At 43.9% G+C, this 26,498-nt stretch overlaps 1 protein-coding gene across 1 annotated transcript in view; it reads left to right on the forward strand.

Annotated features, from left to right (window-relative positions):
• The window catches only part of Sv2c (synaptic vesicle glycoprotein 2C), a 129,624-nt gene that overhangs the window by 47,517 nt on the left and 55,609 nt on the right, over window positions 1–26,498 (forward strand). Inside the window, exon 3 of the mRNA XM_032899010.1 lies at window positions 6,754–6,905. Coding sequence (XP_032754901.1) covers window positions 6,754–6,905 — 152 coding nt within the window. The remainder of the gene's footprint in view (window positions 1–6,753; window positions 6,906–26,498) is intronic.

Here is a 26,498-nt window from a genome sequence, read left to right on the forward strand (position 1 = left end):
CTGTATTGACTCACACATGCACCTAAGGAGGTCTGTGTACTGGATGGAAGCCCTAACTTGTTCTAGGAGTGTGCTTCAATGTGTAGCTTCTTATTTTTACCGTTTCATAAATATTGTTGTAAAAACCCGAAGTTAGCATTACTTATTAAGTATTTAAAACTTTACTGCTTCAACTCTAAAATTCCAATTATTGATATTCAAGTTCATTCGCACAGATTTATATAAATTTATAAGTGGGTTGTTTTCTTCCTGTGTAATGTGGACTCCAGTGACTCTTCTTTCTGGGTCTCCTATTACCAAGGATAATTAAGATTTGACATTTTGGGAAGTTCCTAGTATAGACTTAATGTCTGTACTGAGGAAGTTACACTGGCTGCTTTCTTATGTAAACATCCCATCACAGACGGGCTTGGAAGTAAGGATCCTGAGTAGTTTTAATAGCCGCATTATGAAATGAACAATACAGTTTCCATGCTGAGGGAATTTATGGATGTCTGACCCATGAAATAGTGAAAAAGATAATTATTTAATCCTTGCTTTATGGATTCTTTTAAATGTAAAACCAATTATATTCACTCATTAAATCTCTATTCACTGTAGCTGTTTCTTATCCTTGAGACTGTTGACCCTCTGGGATGGGTAATTCTTTCTTCCCGGGGACCTGTCCTATTCATTGAGAGACATCTAGCACCCTCCCTGGCCTCTACCTCCTTGATGCCAGAAACACCTCCTGAGTCAGTTAGACTACTAACATTGCCTCTGGATAGTTCTAGATATCTAAATTTATCCCTAGCCATGGTCAAAGGAGACAACCAAAAACAAAACAAAAAAACAAGAAACAAAAAACAAAAACAACAACAACGAAAAAAAAAAAACCTTTAAAAGCTACTGATGCATGCACTGTGAGAACTCCCACCAAAATATTTATCTCTGATGTGTTCTCAGAAATTGTATCCTAATGTGGGAAGCACCATCAACAACAACCAATAGTTGGATGTGTCCTCCCCTTGTATTTTGCCTTTCTAACTAGCATATGGATTTCCATATATGTATATGATTGTGTTTTGTTCACACTTGCCTTCCACCCTCTCTTTTCTGTCCATGTCCTATAACCCCCTCTTCCCCTGATATGTCTTCCTTCTGCTTTTGGGCTATAGGCACCCTTTCGTTAATCTATGTCCGTGTATGAGAGAAAACTTGTTTGTCTTTCTGAGTCTTATTTATTTTGACAATGGGAAAATCCCATGACATCCACCAATTACTTAAGTTCATTCTTCTTTATGGCCCAATACAGCTCTGCTGTATATATGCACAACACTTTATCCCCTCACCAACAGGACACCTCCCTTAGAAAGGAAGACCACCCAACTCAAAATATTAATAGTTGGTAGACAGTTGTTCTACATCTTGGCTGTTATGAACAGTGTCACAATGAACATGGGTATGCAGGCGGCATGCTGACTTAGACTCCTTTGGTATACAACAAGAAGTACTATAGTAGGATTGTATGTGGCAATTCCATTTTAAAATCTTTAGAAACTCAAGAATAGTGATTTATACGCTAACTGACCAAATCAATTTTCAAAACCTACTTTAATAAGGGTTCTTAAATACTTTAACCTCCCTTCTGGCCCACCACCCACCAGAGGTAGAGGAAAGGAAAGGTTAACAGAGCAAAGGAGGATGTGGACCTGTTCAGAAATACTTCTTTGGAGAAAATCCAATCTGCGTGGTCAGGATATATCAGCAGTTCAATTCTCACAAACCAGCAGCAGCAGCTCGATCCTCTCACAAACACCATTCACACAAATCAGCAACAGCTGAAGATCCAGAAGAAACCACAAGGCTCTGCCAATCAGCCCAGATCTGAGGATGAGGCAAGAAGCCACTAGCGGCCTGAATCTGCAGAAGCAGCAAGAAGTCACCAGAACGAACGCCACCAGAAGTTTTTTTTGGTGTTTCTCTCTATTAAATCACAACAGATGGTAACTAACGAAGACTGGAAAGGTGAACCAACACCAAACAGCCTTAGCAAAGCCCAACAATGACCAGCAAAGAGTGGCGAGGCGCACCAATACCATCCAGTGTCATCCACTGTCCATTGGGCTGTATTCATATCCCTTCCAAACATGTGTTCTCCCAAGCATCCGCTCTAACAGAACATCACATGCCCCCTTTCCAGGCTGCCTCCAGAAAAAACACCATGTGTCTGTTTTTAGTAAAACACCCTCCTATATGACCGCTTCAGCAAAAATATCCAGAAAAACAGCACACGACACAACCGAGTCTCCAAAGAAACCAACAATTTCCACTATAAACTTCTAATCCCTAGCTGTGTCTAAAGGCTTCATTTCCACCTTCTCTTAGTCCATATTTTTAAAACTTTCTCTTTGTTTGTCTACCTTTCTTTCTGCCTGTCTGTCTTTCTTTCTGGTAAATTCTGATTGGACCATCACTGAATACCTTAAGATAAAGCAGCAGTGGGGAACCTTTTTGAATTTTCAAGCAGTGGGGGCTGGGCTGTGGGCAGCTTCATCTTAGCATAGCCATTTTTTTTTTTGTCGGAACTAAATTGCATTTACGAGACACAAAAGCTCCTGCTTCTCCTCTTATCCAGAAACTTTTATTGGTGATGATTGTTTCAGCCACAACATTTTTATGAAAGATACCCAGGTGTTTGAAGAGCTCCTAGGGGATCCATCAGGATTGCCCAGTGCTTTCTGATCAGCCCCCAAGTGAACGTGTCCTGTGCTGAGGACCATCACATTTGAGCAGTGAGCTCACAGGGTAGCTAAGGTACAGGGTGACTTGGGAATGCTGGGAGGTATGCTGACTCACACCATGACTCAGTACTGGCATCTCCTCAGCGTTTTTGAGGTCATATTGATTTAGAAAGTGGCACGTGCCCTTGTTTTTTGGGACCTTTAAGTCATCAAAACAGCAGATCCAGGAGAGTGTGTTGTTCTACTATTTCACCTTGGAAACGTCTGAAAGTCTTAGGAGAAAATATGTGATGTGTACCCTCCGGGCCAGTGATGGGTGCTCGAGATTCACACCAGGCACTGTACACCTTCTCCTCGCGCAGAGTGTGAAACACCAGAGACTTTAACACAGTAAGGATGGGTTTCCTCTGAATAAAGCAGGCTACAGAAGATGGTATTGTTTTCCCTAAAAATAGATGACAAGTCACAATAAGGGGGAGCATTTGGATTGTTTTATAGATCTTGGAGAATAGAGAAATTTTCAAAGAATTTACTAATATCCCACACTACCTCAGATTCATTTAACCTTATTAGAGTTCTGTGCAGCATGGTGCACAAATGGAGAACCATCCACGCCAAAACAATTACCTTCCGGGGGGGGGACAATGAAACAAAATCAGCTCAGTTATTGAATACTTAGAGCATTTTTTCTCTCTTTAACTCTGGCTCGTTGCAAACTAACAGGCAGTCTTAAATGTTTAGCCATGTCAGAGTACATTTATCTTGGTTCCAAGGTTCCCAACATACCCTGGCATGTAATTTTGCTTTCATGAAGTATGAGTTATATCGGTTCCATTCAGAGTGTCCAATATCCTGATAAAACATTAATTAAGACTTGGAAAGTCAGACAAAGCTAGGGATTCTTTTATGCCCTGAAAACTGATGCCATGGTTAGAGACATGGCCCAGTGGGTAAAGGCATTTGCCATGCAACCATGAAGATCTGAGTTGGAATCCCCCAAAGCCATGTGAAAACTGACTGCATCGTGTGAGCTTGGAGGGAGGTGGGAGGTGGCAACAAGAGAATTCTGGAAGCCTGCAAAAGAGCCAACCCGTCATATGCAAGAGAAAACCAAGCAAACTAAAGAGCCTGTCTCAAATGAGGTAGAAATCAAGGACCAATACCTGGAGCTGTCTTCAAGCCTCCAAATGCACACTCATATTCATTCACACCAATGCACACACACATGCACATGCACATGCATACACACACTGGGCTGATGCGATAGTACAGGGAAATATGTATGTTACAGAAAATAGATTCCACACAGCAAATAGAGAAGGCAATAGCATGAGATGATTTTGCAATAGAGATATTCTATTTTTCCACCAATGTCGTGTGTTGTAATGAGATCATTTAAAAAGCTGTTCAAACAGCCAGAATACAGCAAATCAAGAGGCGAATGCCAGCAGCAAACCACTGAACTGAGAACAGGATCCCCTTTGAAGGAATCAGAGAAAGAACTGGAAGAGCTTCTAGACCCCATTGTTGGACTAAGCCACTTATACATGGACTGACCCTGGACTCTGACCTCAGTTGCAATGAATATCCTAGTAAGAGCACCAGTGGAAGGGGGGAATCCTGGGTCCTGCTAAAAACCCCTAGTGAACTAGACTGTTGGGGAGAGGGCAGCAATGGGGGGAAGGGTTGGGAGGGGAACACCCATAAGGAAGGGAGGGGGAGGGGATGTTTGTCTGAAACCGGAAAGGAATAACACCAAAATGTATATAAGAAATACTCAAGTTAATAATAAAAAAAAAAAACCTCAATTAAAAAAAAAATAAAAAGCTGTTCAAACATTGTTGAAACTTAAAACTGAACCTAGTATGAGCTCCTCAAAAAGACAGACAGAGAGTTATGAGTCCTCTGTGGTTGGAACCAGACAGTTCCCACTGTCTGGCCCACCACATGCATGTCTCCTGTTTGAGGATTTGGTTGCTGAACTGGAACCTGGTTGCTGCCTGTGTGTGTGCTGATGTTAATGACCACGTGTTCAACCACAATATTCACAGCCTTGAGAAAAGAAATAACTGCTTTAAGCAAGGGACTTACTGCCAAGAAGTGCACTGTGGGGCTGGAGAATACTGTTCCGTGGCATGTTGCCTGCAAAGCATACACAAGACCCTGGGATTGATCCCTAACACTAGAAAAGCAAGGAAGGAAGGAAGGGAGAGAGGGAAAGAGAGGAAAAGGGGGAAGTTAAAGAAAGACATTCTGTGGCCCACTATGATACGCATGAATATACACTTATAACACATATAATAATATATGTGCACCAAAATATATAATGCATACCGAAAATGTTTCTAGAAACAAAGGCTTCACAAAATGGACTTACGCCTTCCCTTATTGCTTGAGTCTCAATTAAATATTTTCATTTCTAGCAAATTTTCTGAGATGCTATATAGATTACTGAATTGATTTCACGGCTCATCGACTGAATACACTGACCTGAGCCTTCTGCCGTGTCCACCAGAGGATGACCACGGCATCATCGTGAGCGGGCTCGGATGCTTAGCATAGTGCCGTGCTTTGGCCTCCCAGTTTACGAAGAGCATTATGCATTCTGTGGTTCATTTGTTCAGGCCCATTTGCTATGAAATGACCTTTCCTCAAATTGCATTTGCGGGAGGCGTGACTAATGCTCCTTTATTGTATGTAAGGCTCAACAATAAGTTGTTGTTGCATGGACAGACATGTTTTACTCTTTGACAACACATCATTTAAAATGTCAATAGCCATTTACCTCATGGCAGCATAAAGGAAGGAGCACGTACCTTGAGGCTAGATCTCTAGGTGCTGGCTCTACGCCCTGGTTATATTGTTTTTAGGTTTTTCTAAAACAATGTATTGAAGATAGTAATTGGAAGTAAAGATAAGTAAGGTCTTTTTGAGGCAATTAATCGAAAATTTAGGGTCACGACTTATGAAATTATGATGAAATCTATGACTCACCTACTGGCATAGACAAAAATCTACATGTGTAGCCTCTCATTTGAGAGCCCTTTGCCTGAGTGGTCTACCCACTACTCACAACAGACTTTCAAGTCAGCCAGGGGCTCCTTCTAGGAGGCTGGAGAGATCACTCGGTGATTAAGAATGCTTAATCTAGAGGATCCAAGTTCAATTCAAAGCACCTACATTGTGTGAGCGGTTCACAACCACCTGCTAGCTGAGGAGCTCTGACACCCTCTCCTGGTCTCCGTGCAACGGGGACCCATATTCTTGTACACACACACACACACACACACACACACACACACACACACACACACACTAAAAAAATTTAAGTCAGAGGAATGAAACAAAAGATCTTACATAAAAACAACTACCTAATCTACTGGGATATACTTGATTGCGTCTGTTTGGCATCATTAGTGACTCTTAACCTTGTATTGGTTCAGCTACCCTGTCTCCTGGAGAAAGGCTAGAACCAATCTAGAGGGTGAACCTGTCAGTTCTGTGTTTGCCGGCACATCACACCACCAGTCTGGAAGACCCACTTCTGTGGGGTAGCAACAGAGACAAAGATGGTGGACAGCCCCCCCCCCCAGGTGTTTATTATAGCTGTGCCCAAAGTTCCCACAGTCACATGGGTGAGACACATCACAGGGCTTCTCTTTGTTTTAATGAGTCTGTTAAGGCACGCGTTAGAAGCCACCAGATTGTTGTACCTTTTAATAAATATGTCGACTCTCCAACGCTGAGCACAGACCCCCATCTGAATTGTAAGTGAAGCTGCAAACCACATGAGTGGGGTACCACTGCCACCTGCTGTCCACATAGCCTAATTGCAACCTCAAGTTTGGGTAAGGCAATACATCTGTGTTCACCGTGGACACATTTGTATATAGAACAATAGAAAAACCATGTCGCTCACTAGGCCGGGGATGGGAGAGAATATGCATTGCTAGAATTTACTCTGCATTTGCCTCGCCTCACCTTAGCTGTCCCAGGCCCAGTCTCATGTGTCCTCTGCACTTCTTGACAGGATTGGAGGCGCCATTCCCACTGTGTTCTCCTACTTTGCTGAAGTCCTGGCCCGGGAGAAGCGCGGTGAGCACCTCAGTTGGCTCTGCATGTTCTGGATGATTGGCGGTATCTATGCTTCAGCCATGGCCTGGGCCATCATCCCCCACTATGGTAAGGGCCTTCGCTCTCTGTCTGTTTTCTCTCTGTCCTGAGCTCTGGCACAGAGACAGTAATGTCCTCCCCAGGTGTCTGCCTCTCCTAACACTCAGGGGTTGGGAAGGTCTGTATAAAGTATGACTCTCACGTGGTTCTTTGGACATATGGATGACATAGGGGAACTCCTATGCTATTCCTGCGTGGTGCTTTCGGTCACCCCACCACTGCCTTTCCTTTAGTAAGGACTCCTTCTGTCTAGCCCACCTCTGACACTGCGCGCCTACATTCAGAGTCTGGTCCCATGGGTTGAGGCTTCGGTCCTGCACAACTGACCCACGGCTTCAGATGCTAGCTGCAAGGCCTCCCGTGACTGACCAGCTAGAAGTCTGACCTTCCCCACACCCTCTCTCGGTTTCAATCAGTTTCTAGATTGGCTCACAGATCCTGGGGAAATGTCTACCTTAAATTCCGCAGTTTATTTTCAAGGATGTCACAGATGGTACAGGTAAGCTTCGGATGAAGACATACGGAGAGGGAAACTCCTGAAGCTTCCAGTTCATGGGCATGCTCTGTTACTAACCTAGTCTTCAGCCAGAGAACAGTGTGCATAATTATGGTGTGTCGTTCTGGTGACCAGTTCTAACCAGGAACCAACCAAAACTTACATCATCTAAACAAAGACATTCCTATCACCCAGATAATCCCAGAGGACGAGGAGATCTGTGTCCTGGGCTGAGGACAAAGCCCGCCTGTATTTGCTGTCAGGAATCACAGTATTATGACAACAGTAAAATGTCAACATTTTGCTGTTTGAAGCTGTCACTGTCACTTACTTGCTATAGCTATTGATCTGGGGTTGAAGCCAGATTCCCACAACATTCAAGGGGACAAAGACCCTCCACAAGGTATCCAGAGTGACCATGCCACCCACCACTAGCATTTATAGACAGGGGACTTCCCATCACTCTTGAGCTGTCACCCTTTCAGATATACAGGGTGTCCAGTTCTGGGTCAGCCCCTGCTGTCTTCAGACAGCTCAGCTGGAGCAGGAGCAAGAGTCCTGGCTCCTAGACTGTGATCTGCAACTCTACCCAGACTCCCCAGAGCCTCTCATCAGTTTCTCCTCAGCACTTGGCTGTTTCTGCTTCTGGGAGCAGTAAAGAGGCCAGGTCCTGAGCACTGTCGGTCACAGAAAACACAAGTTTCACAATGTCTCATCTAAAGTGATGTGCAGGAATCAGGAGAACCCAGGGGCCCAAGTCATTATAGAAGGAAAAGGAAGGAAAACCAACACTCCTCCCCCTCTCCCTTGTGTGTGTGTCCATGTATGTGTATGCATATGTGCATTGTGTGTGTGTGCATGTGCGTGTGCATATGTGCATTGTGTGTGTGCATGTGTGTGTGCATATGTGCATTGTGTGTGTGAGTTCTTGTGCGTGTGCAGGCTGACATTTGAAAAGTAGAAATGCTGTATGAAGTAAAAGCTGCAGAGGCTGTAACTCACTGGCAGAGTGTTTGTCTGGTAGATGCCAGGCCCTGGATCCAAATTCCAGCATTGAAAAACCAACCAACAAACAAAAACAAAACAGCACATAGTCTGCTCTTGGTTCTTTCTAAAAATATGATCAACCAAAACAAACTCGGTGTTAAAAAACCCACTCCCTTATTTTCTACTCTCATTTTCTTCTGCAAAGAGGACAGTTTCTCTCTTGATAAAGCATGATTTTGTGAAGGTCCCATCAGACATGCACGTGGGTATTCTGAGGCACTATCTTTTGTTTCCCTGTATTGAGTACAAAACTTGTGCTGTCTCACTCTTCCCTTTATTTTTTTAAAGAATTTATTTTATTGTATATGAGTACACTCTTGCTGCCTTCAGATACACCAGATCTGTAATGTCAGATCCCATTACAGATGGCTGTGAGCCACCAAGTGGTTGCTGGGAATTGAACTCAAGAAGAAGAGCAGTCAATGCTTTTAACTGCTGAGCCATCTCTCCAGGCCTCACTCTTCCCTTTGATGAACCTACAAAGTTATGTAAATGTCAAAATGGCATTTAACAAGAACACAAAATTGAGACATGGGTTGTCTTGGTGTGTAGAGAGCTTCCCTTTGCTGAGCTGAGTACTGAAGTTTTGGGTGGTGTGTTAGCCCAAGTGGTGAGCTTTTCATCTTGAGGTTACAGTTGATTCTGGTCAGAGGTCCTTTTGTGTGTCCAGTTCCTCCATAAGAACTGTCTTCTGCCACCATCTAAGGAAGCAGAAATTTTCTCATTTCATCCGTGACCTCAGGACCTCAGGTTGTAGAACAGCATTGAGTCCAGGCACTTCTGCCTCTCAGCTCAGAATGACAAGGACACTTGAGATGTTACTTTGTGGGAACCAGAGGACAGACAGAAGGAGATGCAGACATTTCACAGTATCCAACCTTGTTCACCGTGGTTCTCAGCGCTACTATGGGTCCACCCCCAGGCAGTCTTTGTGGCAACTAAAACAAGGGACTTATGGCCAGCAAGATGACTCATTGGCTAACAAGCACTGCTTACAGAGGACCTGAGTTCAACTCCTAGCACCCACATCAGACAGTTCACAATTGCTTGTAACTCTGGCTCCAGGGGTACCCAACATCTCTGGCCTCTACAGGTCCTGGTGGTACTCACATACATGTACCCCCACCACAAACAAACACACACACAGTTAAAAATAATAAAAATAAATCCTTTTTAACAAGGTACTCTCTGGGTGGGCAAAACTGTAGCCCCATTCATAATTTTTGCATAGGTAAGAGGGAGATAGCTCTCTCTTTCTCTGTCTTTCTGTCTCTGCCTCTCACTCACTCCTGATTCTCTCTTTCCTTCCCTCCCTACCTTACTAAGCCCTCTCTAAGCGAGCCTTTTCCTCTCATGATGCCTCCATTCCTTGGCTAAAGCCAAACCTCTCTGGAGCCCCTTGGCTCCTTGCGATTCCCCTCCTGGCCCCTCCCTTCCCAACATATCACTCAGCATCTCATCTCCAGGGTGTGCTAAACCCCTTAGATTACCATCTGCAAGCATCTGCAAGCGAATCAAATGATGGCTTCTATTCTCGTGCTAGGGCTTCTGACTCTCTCTAACCCTTCCCTTCTTGCGCCTGTGCATGGCCTGCACACTTTTTCCTTTGCCAGCCTTCAGTGGCTGGCATCCAGGAATAAGCACACATAAGCATTTTTTGTTTTAATATCAAACAGAGCAAACTAAGTCATCTATAACTAATCCGTCTGTCAAAAACAAATAATCCGTCTCTAACTGGAATGTCGTAAATCACAGTGTGAATTTAACAAAATGAGATGTCTGGGGTTGACTTTAATTGCAATGTGGATAGAAACAATGACCAGGATAGTAAATTGGTCATGGGATAGTAAAATCAAAGGACCCAACTTCCTAGAAATCTTTTCATGATTGTAAATGTAGCACTAACAACAAATTATCACAATCAAGTCCTGGCTGCCAATTAAAACCAACGGGGTGGAGTAGGGATTTTTTTTTTAGACACCCTTGCTAGATTTACTGTTGGGGTCTTGCCTTTGAAAAGTTTTGTTTGCTTTTTAAAAACTAAAATTCAAGTCAGGCATTAGTGGCACATGCATGCCGCTTGTCCCAACACTTGGGAGAAAGAGGCAGGTGGATCTCTGTGTGTTCGAGGTCAGTCTAGCCTAGAGCAAGATCCAGAACAGCCAGGGCTACAAAAACAAATCAAGTCTCAGGGGAAAAAAATCAAAAGTTTCTATACTGAGGTGTCTGCAAGTGAGGTTGACGCCACAATGGCTTTCTCAGGGTGTCCCTCACAGAGTCCCTTAGCCACGTGCTTAAGAATTGTGCACATCTTTCTGTGGAAATTACACTTTTTTGTAAGCTTTTTCAGAAAGTTGTCTACTTCCCACAATCAAATTGGATCCTCTAGGGCGAGGACTCAGTGTTCTTTTTATTCTTATCACACACACACACACACACACACACACACACACACACACACACCACGCCCGCCATTCTGCTTTGTCCAGTTGACTCTGAAGCCCATGGAAACACGAGCAGATCTGTTGTTCCCCTTCCACCACTCCATTCTTTCTCATTGAGGAGATGTAGCCATGTAGGGCTGTGTATGGGGGAATTGATTTTCTCCAGCCAACAGCCGGGTTTGGTCTGTAGAGAAGGTGTGGAGAGTCGACCCCATGTTGCAACTATATTTCAGTTGGTAAGTGCTCTCACACTTGCGGTTGGCTCACCACAGAAGGCTCTGTTGGGTGCCCTGAACCCAGATACTTTTCTGTCTCCCGGCCCACAAGCCTCAGTAGGGATCCTAAGCCTGAAGTCATTGAGATACAGGCCATGGTGCCACACAGGCCTCTGAGGCAAAGCACAACTTAAGTTTGCCCCGAGGATTCTGAAAGGATTCTTGAGCAGTTGGGTATAGCAGCAGAAAGAGGCTTTTGATAGCTTCATGGCCTGATGGGTTAAGACCAGTGCTAATGCTGGGGGCTAATACTGGATAACAGGAGCAGCCTAGGTTTGAACCAGTGTTGGGTAACAATGACACTCTTCTCTGCTCAGTCTTTGGTAAAGCTTTGCCGGGAGCCTAGGAGTTGCTAATCCCTGAAGGTTTCCAGCATAAACTCACTCACCTGTGATCCTAGCGCTAAGCAGGGCTGAGACAGAAGGGTTACCGTAGAGCGAAGCCCTCTGGGCTACATAGTACATTTCAGCAGAGTTAGTCCGCACAATGAAGCCCTCTGCCTGAATCTCTATTCTTCCCTTCTCCTTCCCTCCTCTCTCTCCTCCCCTACCCGTCCCTTCTCTTGAGTCTCAAGAAGCAGCAGGCTTTGCTGTGTCCTCAAGCATCTCCCTTACTCTCCACCTGCACTCAGCTGCTGGGCTGCCTGAGTCACTCCTGGTGGCTGAAGCATTGTCCCTAGAACAAGGAGTAGGGGAGGAGACAACAAAGCCAGGGAGTACGTCCCAGCCCCCAGCACTAGATGCCCATGACAGCTACACTAGGGTGTAACTATCCTGGACGCCTCTTCTCAAAAGCTGACCCCAGCTGGCTACCAGCACATAAAGGAGCAGGCCAGGTTTTCCTCTGCTTCAGAAGTTGTATGGCCATAATTGTCTAGATGGGTGGGCTACATGATGATTGGATGTATTGTGTGTTTGTTGATATTGTCCGTGATGTTCATATTGCTTCTCTCTTTCTACCACGTGAATTCTGAGACTCAAACCCCAGGGTCAACAGCAAGCACCTTTACCCACTACACCATCTCCCCAGCCCTACGTTGACAGTACCTGTGACGAACACAGTGGCAAACAGGAGTTTGCAGGTGGCTCTTGTGAACCCAGAAGAGGCTAGGCCCTGTGTGCGCCTAGTTTTATACCTTTTTTGAGGTATTACCTTTGTTTATTTATTCTTGCACACACATGTAATAGCACATGCATGCACACATAATAATGTGCATGTGTCAAGCACAGACAATGACAGGAGTCCTTTCTCCACCATGTGGGTCATGGGGATGGAAACCAGGTCAACAGGCATCTGTACCAGCTGAGCCCCTTGTCCGTGATGGCTGTACCACACATATCCTAACACGGTGTTCAGGAGTTTCCTTCCCCACCCCCCATCCCCAGCAGCACTCCTTGTCTGTCTTAGGACAGCAGTTTTAACTGAGGTGATAGCCTCCCGGCAAATGTGGGTGGAAACGAGCAGTACTTTTGAAAGCAGACACAGCTCAGATGGAAGATTCCTCCGCACACTCCCCTTCTCCCTCTCTGCACACTCTCCTGTAATGAGAACTCATCAGCATTTAATGGAAACCCAATTACCTTCGGGGGGAAATGGAAGCTGGGCTGAATCATCACCTCGGTCCTCCCTGCTGGGCCTTCAGTGAGGCAGGGACAAGGGAGATGATGCTGCACTGCAGTGCTGTCCACTCTGTGACACTCCCTTGCCACTGTGCCTTCTTGGAAACTGTACCTCGGATGACCTGTTCTCTACGCCATAGGCATCCCAGCGAGGAGCAAGGATGCTTAGTCAACTAAGGTAGAGGATTTTTGGCACGAAGGGCTTTGGTCCTAAAGCTCATTCACAGTGCTCAGCACCCAATAGCCAGCCCCACAGACTGTTTCTGCCTCACCCTTCACTGCAAGCAGCATGTCTGTATGGCCCAAGTCCACCCACTGCACCACCACCCCATTTCATCCATAAAGATGGTGGCCTGGAAAATACACGTCTCCCCAATGATGTCCAAATTACCCTGTCCTTGGATGAGACCTACAAGTCTCTCTCTTACCGAGGAGGAAAGGAGAGGAGACCATAGCTGGCTAGGGAAGGGATAAAGAGGCTTCCCTTTGGCCACAGAAGAAAGGAATTGTAACCAATAACACCTCTGTGTATCACTGCCCCCTTGAGCTCTCAGTTGTCCCTGGCCACTGCCAGTCAGCATTCCAATGAGGAGTTGGAAATTGGTAACCATGGCAACTCCAGTAGATAGATATGCAGTCATGGAAAGTGGCAACCACTTCCAGGTCTTTTGGTGGAGGTCCCAGCTATTTGGATGCTGAGGCAGGAGGGTTTCAAGTTTATGATTTCACTGGGCTACAGAGTGATTCAAGGCCAGCCTGGGCAACTTAATGAGACCCTATTTCAAGAACTTTTAAGTAAAAAGTGGGGAGCTCGATAAAGCTCAGGGATAGAGTTCCTCCCAGCTATGAGCAAAGCCCTGGGTCCCATTTTCAGCACCACAGGGAAGCAGGCAAAGTGGCAGCTTGATTGGCTGTGGGACTCCCTCCTCCCTACCTGAGATAAGCAGGACATCTGTAGCGCATGCACAGAAACTACAAGGAAAGGGCAAGAACAAGCCAACACACGGTTGCCCAGAGGATAGGAGGCAGGGGAGAAAGAAGAACCTAACAGTTAAGACAAAGGAAGAGAATCAGGAGACCTTAACACAGTAGAACCCCAGTGGCCTGAAACGCAGGGAAGTCACACTCTCCACTCATGTTCACGGGGCACCTTAAAGAAAGGGTGTAAGCCTTGGTGATTTTCTGATATTGGTGTGAAGATCTGTGTGCTCATGTGCCACCATCGCTGCTTGTCAGCACTCCTGCCCACCGTTAGGTGGGATCTCCAGGATAATGCTTGTACACGCAAAGGTGGAATAACCACGAGTTACAACTAACAGGAAGAGAACTGGAATATATCGGAATACCTACATATAGATATATGGGTACCTCGTAGGTGATCAATAAGGCTGGAGAACCAGGTTCAGAAAACAGCAGGAGTCAGAACACGCCCTAAGTGGCCAACATGATCCATCAGAAAACTAAAAGAGTTCTGAGGCCAAAGGGAAAGGCAGTTTAAGAAAAGGCGTCACAAATTCCGCTATCTGAACACCCAGGGTCACAAGCATCCTTTTTACTGGCTTAATTTTTCATTAGTCATGGGGGGGGTTGTTCCCTTTGTGAGGTATAAGCCTCCGAGGACCACTTGCTTCAGTATAGCTAACACTGGAGGATTCCACTGTGGATAAATTACCCTGTATTTGCTTCAGATAAGATGCTTCCTACCTACTGATGTGCCAGGTACTATTCGAAGGGTGGGTATCGTTAGAGTAAACAAGGATTTTGTTTGTCAGTTTAGATACTAGACGTTCAAGATCCCAGCCAGTGTATTTCAGACTTATTTGGTTCTCAGATCGTAGGTGACTAGACCCCTAAATCTTCTTCAAAGTAAATGTCAACATGAACCAACCGACAGACTAGAGCCCCCAAGAATCCTGGAGAATTTGACCTCCAGTAGGAAAAAGTGGGCATTTCCTTCTGTTGTGAATAATGAGAGTTGTTGATGTTGGGTTTTGCCTTAAGGATAAGTATTTCCTTTTATAGAATGAAATTTTCTTTTAAGAAATGAACAGCGGGCTGGAGAGATGGCTCAGGGGTTAAGAGCACTGGTTGCTCTTTCAGAGGTCCTGAGTTCAATTCCCAGTAACCACATGGTGGCTCACAGCCATCTATAATGGGATCTAGTGCCCTCTTCTGGCCTGCAGGTGAACATGCATATAAAGCACTCATACATAAAATGCATAAATAAATCTTTATAAAAGAGAAATAAGCAACAATACTAAGTGCTGGTGACAACACAGGAGAATTCCATCTTTCGCACAGTACAAAAGGGCAAGCAGGTTAGCACTTTCACTGTGGAAAATACAATGCCAGCTTTTAATAAACCACAAGAAAACCTAACATATAACCCAGAAACTGCCTTCCTGGCATTTCCCTTAGAGAAATAAAACATTAGGTGGATACAAAAATGTTTATATGATTATTTACAACATCTTAATTTGTAATAGCCCAATTAGAAACATCTAAAAGAGTCCACAGTGCATGCACTGCTATTCTATAATACAAGGAAACAAATAACTGATGTGATAGCTTATGTTTCTCAAGGTCTATACCAAAAGGCTTGTTTATATGACATTCTAGAAATGGGAACATAGAGGTCAAAAGGACCCAAAATAGGGTGTGACTGTAAAGAGGTCACGTGAGGGCAATCTTCACACGGCATATTTTAGTGTCTAGATTTCTGAAGTAATTATATAAATCTACACATGTTAAAAAATTATGTAGGGCTGTGTATATCCGGCCCTTTGCACCAGTAGGCTCCATGCCAATCCTAGACTAGAAGTACTCAGAAAAGACTGAATCCTTACAGATGGTTTTTCTTGGTATTATTGCCAAGCAATATGACATAACAACTAGTTGCATGGTATTTGCAGCATGGTACGTAGTTAAAATAGCCTAGATGGTTTAAAGTTCTCAGATGTGTGTAGGTCATGTGCAAAAGTTAGGCCATCTTTAAGCAAGGAATTTGAGCATCTGTAGATTTGAGTGTCCACAGGGTCCTGGAAATCATCCTCCACAGATGCAAAGTGATGGCTAAATATATGTTGTCTGTCCTGTCTGATGCTTCATCCTCAAGTTGTGCAAGTTTAGCCACTGTGGGAATTCAGATGAAGGTCATGTGTGATTTCACAAATAGCTTTATGTGAATCTACAATTGTTCAAGATTAAAAAAGAGTACTGCTAAATATATACAACTAAATATATCTGTTATGCCATATTTTTACATTTATTTTTTATTCTAATGATCTTCAGGGTAAAGTCAATCAAGTTATAACAACCCTTTTTGTTTTAATAGACGATCTATGGCATAGAAATGTTTCCCAACATGAACAGTGGAAGGTTAAAAATGATTGAAGAGGCCTTCCCAAAGAATGAGACAAAGGATATGTGGACACTGTACTAACAAGGACTATATCTGGCTGATGGCACCTGTCCCCTTGTTCAAGTAGTGCTGTCATAGCCCCATGCCAAGCCTTCTAAGGTCTAATCTTCGTTTTCTATAAGAAAACCTAGCTACCTGCAGGATTCTTTATTATTTCAAAAATCATACCGAAGAGTTTATAAGAAACAGAGGCTGTTGTACCATAGCATCCGGTGTAGGAAATCCTCTCCGGACTGGTGTTTTCCTTCAAAAGCATCCTGAGGGCTTCTTAGTCCCCTTCACACAGTGTGAGAATGAAGAGCTCCTTTGTCCTTCCATTAGAACGCTGACCACACCCCTTGCCATGCCAAGGAGTCCAGCTTGAGCCAGCTTCTGACTCCAGGTTCCACGCCAGCCTTTCTTAGTCCGCCCAGCCTCCTGTTTTATAAAATGCTACAGACTCAGAGGCTTGTACCACAAATTCTCTGCCAAGTTATGAAGGCTGGAAGTCTAAGACTGAGGTCCCAAGAAGGCTGGTTCTGAGGAAAGCTGTCTTTCTGACGTACGGACTCCCTGCTGTGTGGCATGAGTGAGCAAGAACTCTTCCTCTTCTTATAAAACCACACTCCTGTCTGACCAGTGCTCCATCCTTAAACCCTCTGTGGGCCGTAAGGGCCCTATCTTCAGGTATAGTCAGTCATATTACAGCACAGTGTTTAAGCTATACATTTGGGGAAACACAATTGGACCCATAACAATATTGACCATAATCTTAGCAAAAGAAAAAAAAGGAAGGGGGTTGAGCCCTCCAGACATTAGAAATTCTGTCTTCTGAAGATACTGGGCAACAGTGGGCTTTTCCTAATATGTATTGCTCTTCAGCACAAACTGCAGAAACTAACTTGCTAATTCCCTTCCCAAGGCCTTGCTGCAATTGCATGGCCCCTTGAACTTCCTGCCCCCTTTCTGTCCGTATTTCCAGATTCTGGAGAAGACAAAATACATACGTGAGGTTCGGTCAGAACTCTCTGAGAAGCACTGTGCTAAAAACACCCTTGCCTGGCTGAGCTCCTCATTAACCTAATTAGATCCCGCAGCCAAGGCTTATAATTAGCATCGTTTTTGAGTCCTGGTAACTAACTGCTCTGCTTCTAAGGGTACTTCTACCTGGAGGAGCAGGATGAGCCATCCGGGTCCAAAATGCCCCTTTGTGTGCAGTTTTCTTCCATGTGTGTGATAGGATCCCCGAAGCTTTAATTACTTTTCGCTATCCAAGGTTGTTAAGGTTAAAAGTTGTAGAATTACTCATCTTGGAGGTAGTGCATAATATTCTCCCATTTATACAACTTAAGCCCAACCTAATTTTTTCACAGAGCCTACCAGCAGGAGGTACGGGTGCTAAGTGAGTTGCTCTCTTACAGTCTGATTTGGTGAGGATGTCGAGTGAAGCTGTTAAAATCAAGGCACCTTAGTTTGGTCGGGAGTTGCTTCTAGAAGGTATTAAGACAATCCAAGATCTTAGCAAATGTGCCTCACACATACTGTTCATTATTCCCCTGTGACTGACTGCCTGAGATGCACCGTTAGCTCCACAGAATAGCATCTTATTAGGAGAAGTTTTTAAATGGGACAACATTGTTCAAGTTTGGAAGGTACGTCCTTCTAAATCCTTAGGAATTGTCTGGTCTTTTCTGAAACGCCTCAGCACTGGTCCCTTGAGGACAGATTGAATTGCATTTCTCACTTACTCTTCATTCTTCTACCCAACCTTCAACGCTTCTCCAAATATGCAGTCCATCTTGCTGTAGAATGTGTAAGAAACATCAGGAGTTGCTTGAAGTTCCAATGACACATTTTCAGAGATGACAATAAGTAGTTGAGAAGTGGCAGGGTTCAGGCTCCAAAATCTGGCAAAAATCGAAGGAGACAAAATATCACAAGAGGAGAATACGGTCAAAGCATGAAATGTCCCTTTTAGATCTTAAACAATGCTCTTGTGAAATTGTTTAATAGGAGAAGGGGTTGAATGTTAAACCATGTGTGTATTCATTCCTTGCTTGGTCTTCTCAGTGATTAGTAGAGAATCTTAATGACATGACTTGCATGAGTTTGCAAGTTGGTTGAGGGTCATGGAACACACACGCACACACACACACACACACACACACACACGCATGCACACATGCACATTTATACATATATAACACACATAATATCTGTATGATCTGTTTTTAAATTATCTGTTACCCAATGGCGCCGAACAGATGTATCAGCAGTTAAGAGTGCACACTATTCTTGCTAAGGTCAATCCTCACGTTGAAGAGGCTCACAACTGGCTATTGCTCTAGTTCTCAGGCATCTAATGCCTTCTTCTGGCCTCATGAACACCTGCACTCATGTGCATAGACCCACACATAGCCACATTTATGCACAAAACGTCAAAAATAAATCTTCAAGTTACCCAATGAAGAAGTGGATTCTCAACTGTCTCTCTTGCCAATAGTGGGACTCGGTCTTGAGTTAATTGATAAAAATGTACCTGTATACTTGGGTCTGAAAATATTTATTGAGTGGTCCCTTTGTGCCTGGCTGGAGTCTAGAAGCCAGCAGAGATTCTAGGCTAAGAGCAGCATTCAGGGAAACATCTCATATGGGGTAACAGGGAAGAGTCAAGGCCTTGATATTCATCCTCCCTGTTGTACCCAGTGGCTACCTATCACTCCTTCGTCCAGTATTTTGATGAACTTAGGAAGTAGAGCTTGCTGGAGCCATCTTGCATCTTCTGTTCTTTACCTTAGAGATGGTATTACTAAGTGGAGGCAGGTTCACATCAGCTATAGGTCACATAAGAGTTGGGGGAACAGGGAAGGAAGAGGGGGTGAATTGTGAGGGGTCAGAGGAGTCCTGGCTTCACTTTGCTCAACAGTTTAAGACAAAGATGGCCGACTTAGAGATGCTTGAAACTACACAAGTGGCATAAACAATGGCGATGACATGAGAGACCATGATAATGGCCCCCGGTGGCCTGTGAAGATTTTCAGAAGCCTTATCTTATGTCGCTGAGAAAAGTCAAATTGCATGGCCATGTGCTGGGTACTAGCCAGGCAGAAGACAGCAGCAGAGAGCAAGTGACAGAGCCAGCCCCTCACTTGGGCCATTCCCCTCTCTGTCTCTGCTATGTATGGTTTGTACTCAAGGCAAGTGATAGAGCTTCTGTCTCCACAAGAACAGAAACAAAGATCGTGGGAGGTGCACGCCCCCATAGAACTCCAAGGGTGTCTCAATGGAACCAAATAGAAGGAGCTGTGAACCCAAGGCCTTGCTGGGGTTTTTGTCTTGCCTTTCTATGCCCAATGCACACATACTTCTGCCTTGGATTTTTCTTTATATCCTCAATAAAAGACAAATATGACTTTAGTCCTCTAAGCAATTGCTAGACTCTAAAGCCAGAAGTCAAGTTTTCTTGTGACTTCCTCTGCATTGAATATAAGGTCTGGGGCTGGAGAGATGGCTCAGCCGTTAAAGGCTAGGCTCACAACCAAAAATATAAGAATATAAGGTCTGATCTAGTCTGGCCTCAATCTTTTGTTGAATTGACTCATATGGTTACCCCATCATCAAAATACTTTGTACATATAGGTCAAAGGGAGTTGCCACCAGTTCACTCATTTAATCAAACTTGTGCTGTGAGCAGAGTTTTGCCCTGTGAGTCACTGTGCTTAGGAATGGGTTCCCACCCTGGGTTTGTGAGAAATGGGGCTTGGAGTGAAAGCAGGTCGGAAAGATGTCAGTTCTATCAAGAGCAACTCCCTAGTTTAACTGAATCGTAAGAATGGTGCTACTCATCATGCATCTGGGGTCATGTCCCATCATGCACCTGGAGTCTTGTCGTGGCTAAGCTGTTGCTGTGGTTTGGTCATTGAACGTGATCTCAAACTCCTAGGTGTGTTTCTCATTTTGGTGACCTTTGCTCTATGTAGTGTGCGGGGCATTCTTGGGTACTCTTGCAACAGAGGGCATGTCCCTTCTCCAGCCAGATTACATGCCCTTGGACATTTCTAGAGAAAAAGCTTCTTGATGTTTGAATGCCATGGTTTGAATGGCCCTGAGATGTCCTGAAAGATGTTTGGGTGACCAGACAAATTGTTCATAGATTACAGGAAAGGAACTGCACAGCAGGGAGATTCTGTGAAGTCTAAGGGACTTCACCTTAGACTGTCACCCATGGTGGGAGAGCCAGTCTCAAGACAATAACAAAAAAGTGAAAGAAAACATGAAGAGATTTGGGGGCTTAGGGGTTGAATTAAGATTTTTTTTTTCTAAAGTACATGGAGGACTTTTCTGTGGTGTACTCATTCAAGAGAAATATCTGATGATACTTGTAAAAATATAGATCATGCTAATCAAATGCATTCCACCCCTCAAATATGCCCAGAGGAATGCACATATAGACCCATGAGGCCGTAGAAGGATATATTCATAGTAAGAGTGTTTGTGGAAAAAATGATTGGCAACCCAGCTGCCCATCACTAGGGTAATGGGTATGTAAAAGGTGTGGAATCCAGTGTCGGTTAAGAACAGGTATGGCAGCAGGGTCCGAAGCATGAAACACTGAGTAGCTTGAAAGGAATAGAAAAAGAACACGGAGTCCAGAGCACGCTGCTCTTACGTTAAGACTCTCGCCCACTTTGCAAGGAGGTATTCAAATTCGAATCTCTGACTAAAGACACCTCATCTGCAGGGAGGGGGTTGGGGAGGGATGGGGTGGATGCTGATACGAAAGACAAATGACGAACCTTATTTACACAGTGCCGTGCAAAAATGTGGGGGACGATGCAGCCCTCTGAACCTGGGGTAAAGGAGAAAACCAGCTCCAAGGGTTCCTGCAGCGTTCACATTGCCTAAGCATACGCTATGTGAATGACAGAAGTGCAGAAGCACGTGAGACCCTGACTGAGACTGTACATCTTCCCCCCATCCACATTCCTGCAGCCGTGGGGCCTCCAAGCTGCATTCACTGGGAAATCTCCACCCTCTCCTTAACATAGCATTCTGCGGCCTGATATTAAATCCCGTATAAAAAGTTGTGGAATGGGTTAGGAGCTCGCTGAATTTTCTTGCCAGGTGCAGGAATCTGTAGTTAATTAGCAGCTGTGAACACCGGATAGTCACTTCCAAAGTCACCAAGTACCTGCATGCAATCAGCTGTGAAATAGGTTTCTGAAGCTCATCTGTCCCATCTAAGTAACACTGTACCACTTGACAAATAATGTGGAATAAGTGGTTTGTTAAGGAGCTGAATTTAATCATTCCACAATGTGAACATCATATATATATATATATGTATATATATGTATATATATGTATATATATGTATATATATGTATATATACATATGTATGTATGCATCCATATATTCATATATGTACATGGGTATATATATATATCTATATATATAGATATATATGGATATCAAAATATCATGTTATGGACAACCCATGTATCAGGAACTGGATTTCATCCCCAGAATGAAAAAGATATAGGCATACCCTCCCCCAGACACACACACACACACACACACACACACACACACACACACACACACGGGGGGGGGGGGAAGAGACCCACAGACACACAGACACAGACTTAGAGACACAGACAGAGAGAGACAGAGACAGAGAGAGATCACCACGCCCCCTAAATATCTTATATAGCATTGTCAGTTTTTCAAAGACACCGATATTAATACAGCCGTGGTTTCTTCTGATCTTAGGAAGTATTTTTTTTAATGTTTTCATGTTACAACAATGAAGCTACATTAATTCATGGCACAGAACCGAGCTCTGCTAGAGAGGTCTCAGTATACGTAAATTCTCTTAAGTAAATTATTATTTCTTTAGGGTAGAGTGCACTCTTATCATCCAGGGTGCATATGGGCATATTGCTGGGTTTTTATGACTATGACGTACTATTCAATAGATATTTAAATGCAATAGAACCTGTAATTTAGAAGTACCCCTGCTATGGATCTAAAACCGCCTAGCCACAGCAATTTAATATTTGTCCTTTCTACTTAAACAAAATTAAGCGTATGCATCAAACATTCACACTGAGTAATGCAGCCATTATCACTCTGCGTGTTTCCGAGGAAAATCATGACTCACAGGAACACCTCCACATAACCTGCCACTTAGCGGTTCAAGGCTTGCCGTAACGGTTTTATACAAAAGATCTAGAGAACACGCAGAGGAAAGGGGTTAGTCAGAGCCTAGAGTTTGCTCAGAGTCAGACGTCTTGTGCCTTTCCTGCTGTGATTTGTGAACAGAGCCCTGCACTGAGAGAACGCTCCTCCCACTTGCCGGCTTGCCCTGTGGTAGAGTAGAGACCGGATCAGCAGATCGCATCCTGACTCAGGCTTCATCTGATTGGTCGCCCTCTGCACCCTGCCACTGCCTTGAGAAACCTGCTTTCTTGCCGCCTAAGTGCATCATAAATCATGGTTTCCTCTTAAGGAAAAGCTATTGATTTGCTCGTCTGTGTCCCCTTTTCCCTCTGGCGGACACTTTAGTGGGAAATTGCGGCTTCCTTCATGCAGTATGTTATAGCCAATTAGAAGGGCGTCCTGTGCTTCCCTGGTATACAAAGAGAGGTGGCCCGGGTGAGGGATTTCACACCACTCGTCCTGCGGAGAATATAATCAACAGATAATAGCTTGAGCGGCTGCACATGCTAGCCAGACCTGATCAGAATTATTCACTGCCTTTCCTGAGGCAGGGGCAGCCAATCAGTATAGACAGAAAAACCAACAAAGTCAAGGGCAATGTATTTCTGTTCTGCTATGTACTTAAAGCCAGTGAACATTCAGATTTTTCCATATTTACTGATTTAACCTTTTGAAACTAAAATTAAGCTCGAGGCTCATATGCCCCAAAAATGTTTGTTTAAGCCCTTTCTGTACCAATTAATCCTCTAACCCTCCTTACTATTTTTCAGGCCCCCACAGTCATTTCCTCCTAATATGTTAGAAATAGGTTTTACTAACTGAGAGAACGGACCCCCGTTGAAGGAATCAAGAATGAACTGGAAGAGCTTGAAGGGACTTGAGACTCCATAGTCAATGCAAGCAACCAGCTCCAGTCCCTCCTAAAGACTATATGATTGGATTAGAAATAGGTTTATCCTAGTAAGAGCACCATGGAAGGAGCAGCCCTCCTGCTAAGACTGCTGAACTTAAATCAGGAGGTGGGGAGGAACACCCATAAGGAAGGGGGGGGAAGGGATGTTTGCCAAATGTACATAAAAAAAACTCAAGTTAAAAAAAAATACAAAAAAAAAAAAAAAAGAAATAGGTTTACTAGCCATGATCTCACTACTCGCTGTTAAATCAGACCGGCAGTCCACTGAGGCGGCAACAAAATACTTTGTAACACAAGCAACTGCCTCAGTAATTTCTCTCCATCTTATTTAAGCTATAAACAACGTAAGTGTGATTTGTTTTAATTGTCATTATTCCACAAAGACAAGACAAAAGGAGACTATACATAGAGAAATGGACAAAAAGTTAAGAAAATAGAGATAAAATTTAGTTATTTAAAAGGCACAACACCAAGGAATAAGTAAGTATCCTTAGAGAATCTGAAGGTGTCCCGGCAGTGAGATAAACAGGCTGCATAGACTGTCTTTGCTGTTATCATATAGAAAAGACATGATATACTTTGCTCGCCAAAGCTTTCTGTATAATGGTGATGAGAGAAAACAAACACTCTAGAGCTTGGACATCTGTGATCTGATGGTGAATATATTTATGGGGAGATGTTAAACTTTTGAAGAAAACTGAAAACCTTAAATCAATACGCACAACCAAATGCAAGCCGTACTGAAAGGTGAAGAGCATTTAGAGGGGGCCTTTCGCTCAGGAAGAAGCCTGTCCTTCAAGTGCACTGTGCAACTTATGTCAAAACCCTCAGACTGTCAGTTTTATTAAGCATTTGCATAATGGAAATAGTTATTAAGGTAAAAGTACACAAATATGATAAAATAATGAGTCTGATGATATATTTTAAGATCCAACAAAAATTACCACCTCTTTATAAATCTACATTTGTTTCCCTTTCATTTAGCTTCAGACACACAGAACCCAGGACGGTTCCTCTTGTGCCTCCCTTCCGCATTCAGCCTGTGTGAAGAAGAAGAATTAATATTTTAAAAGACAAAATGTTATTCTCTAGAAGCTAGAGCTCATTGCTGCTCTTCAGCAAAGGAGCCTGCTTAAAGGGACAAAGCCCTTGCCTCATCCAGCGAGGCTCGGTTCCTAGAACGAAATGAGACCACGCATGTCCATAGCAGTCTCATGACTCCCCATCCTCACTCCTCGACCTCCCAAGTTATAATCCCACATCTCTACCACCACGCCCTGCTCCAAGGTCCTTTAACACAGCTTCTTAATTATTCAGCAGAACCGGCTCTGTAAATGTGTTCGTGGCCCTAAAAAAAAAAGTCCAATACCTCATTTAGATCATAATGAAAAGGATTAGTTTTCCCTGCTCTCCTCCTCATCCTCAAGAAGGGGATCGCTCTCCTCTCAGGCTTGCTTCTTCTATGTTCGCCTCAGTGTTTAAACAAATTATGTCAGGCCAGCCAGCAAGATGGCTCACCGGAGAAAAACACTCAAATAAACATGGCCCTCTGACTTTAATCCTCAAGATCCATACAAAGGTGGAAGAGAGAACTGACTCTGCAAGGTTGTCCTCTGACCTTCATACATGTGCTGCGGTAAGCATGCCCACCTCACACACTACATACATGAACATACATGTGCACATGCATTCTCTCGTGCACACACACCGCCACACTAATAGTAAATAAAGTAAATAAGAGGTTTCTGTAAACATGCGATCCCTCCTTTGATGTGTGTCAGTCCCATGTGATCTTGTTCTCTACATTGAAAACAGAACTTGAGAAGTAGTGCTCTTATACTGTACACTCCAAGATACTTTTTGTTCTCAGTGGTTACATCACAGTGTTGGGGAGAGGAGTGGGAAACACAATCAGATTTTGTATTATTCTGAGTATTTTAATATGTTTACTTTTGACATTCCTGAAGTTGGCAATTGTGTTTTCAGTTGTCCGAGTTTCTCTGTCCAGATCACAGATTCTTTCCATAGCCCGAGCCTGCCAGTGTCATTGGCAGCACAATGAAATCTCTCAGGTGACCTGTCTTAGAACAACATACCAAAGACATTTCTCCTGGAATTCCCGGACTTTTTTTATGGTTCTGCTACATGCCTGTCCCCCTAAATGGACATCTTATTCCTGGAGCGGCCAAAGCTTTGATTTATGCTCCTGTGGGTGGAGGACAGTCTCTGACAATTTCCTTTGAAGGCGTGCGCTGCCTGTGCCTTTAACAGACCCTGTGCGAAGGTGATTGTCATGCTAGGTACAGAAGTAAAAGTCCAAATCACCTGGCTTCAGAATAGTTAGAGATAATACACTATTATCACCTAGATAACTTACCCCAGCTTCGTTTTCTTTGTTGTACACCTCAGATGCTCAATAAAATGCCACTGACCTGTGCCTAAGCTCCTAACAGGTCTCTCCGGTCCACTTTTGTTCCCTATAGTCCTTCTCAACAAGGAAACCAAGGGGATCGTGTGAAGCTGTAGGTCTGCCTTGCGCTTCAGGCCCTTCACCCCCAATGTCTCCTAATTACACTTGGCAGTGAACATTGACTTCACTTGCATTGACCCCGCTTGATCTGGTCCATGCTGACCTCGCATCGGTCATTTTCACATTCATGTGGTGACACAGCCTTTATTCTGCAGTTGGCATACCAAGCACATTCCCCTCTGAAGTGTTCTTGGACATCCCCAGCAAGGGCCTTCTGTGTTCCTTGAAGAGGCCATTCCTAACCACCCTATCTAAAGCAGCAAATGTGTGCCCTTCCCATCCATGCCCCTGTCCCTTACATTGACTTATAATATGCATTCAGGGTGTATCCAGTTAGGACCTTTGTCTCATTTAGTTATGTGACCCTTGAACATAAAATGGAGTCCGGAGTGATGGGCTTCTGAAAAATGTCGGTGGAATTAACATCAATCAAAAACCTTGTCCACGTGCAGCCTAAATCATTTGAAGCCCATTAAGGAAAATGTCAAACAGAACTTACAAATGACCTATTTTCTGCGGCCAAAGAGCCGGAATCCAGACCAGCATTATCCAATGGGAATGTGTGCAAGACACAAATATAGCTTACAGTTTCCTAATCGCTGTGGTAAAAATAAAAAGTATACCAAAAAGACAGTTCAGCTGATAAACACACTTG

This window comes from Rattus rattus, chromosome 3 (assembly GCF_011064425.1).
Source record: "Rattus rattus isolate New Zealand chromosome 3, Rrattus_CSIRO_v1, whole genome shotgun sequence".
NCBI classification, from domain to species: domain Eukaryota; kingdom Metazoa; phylum Chordata; class Mammalia; order Rodentia; family Muridae; genus Rattus; species Rattus rattus.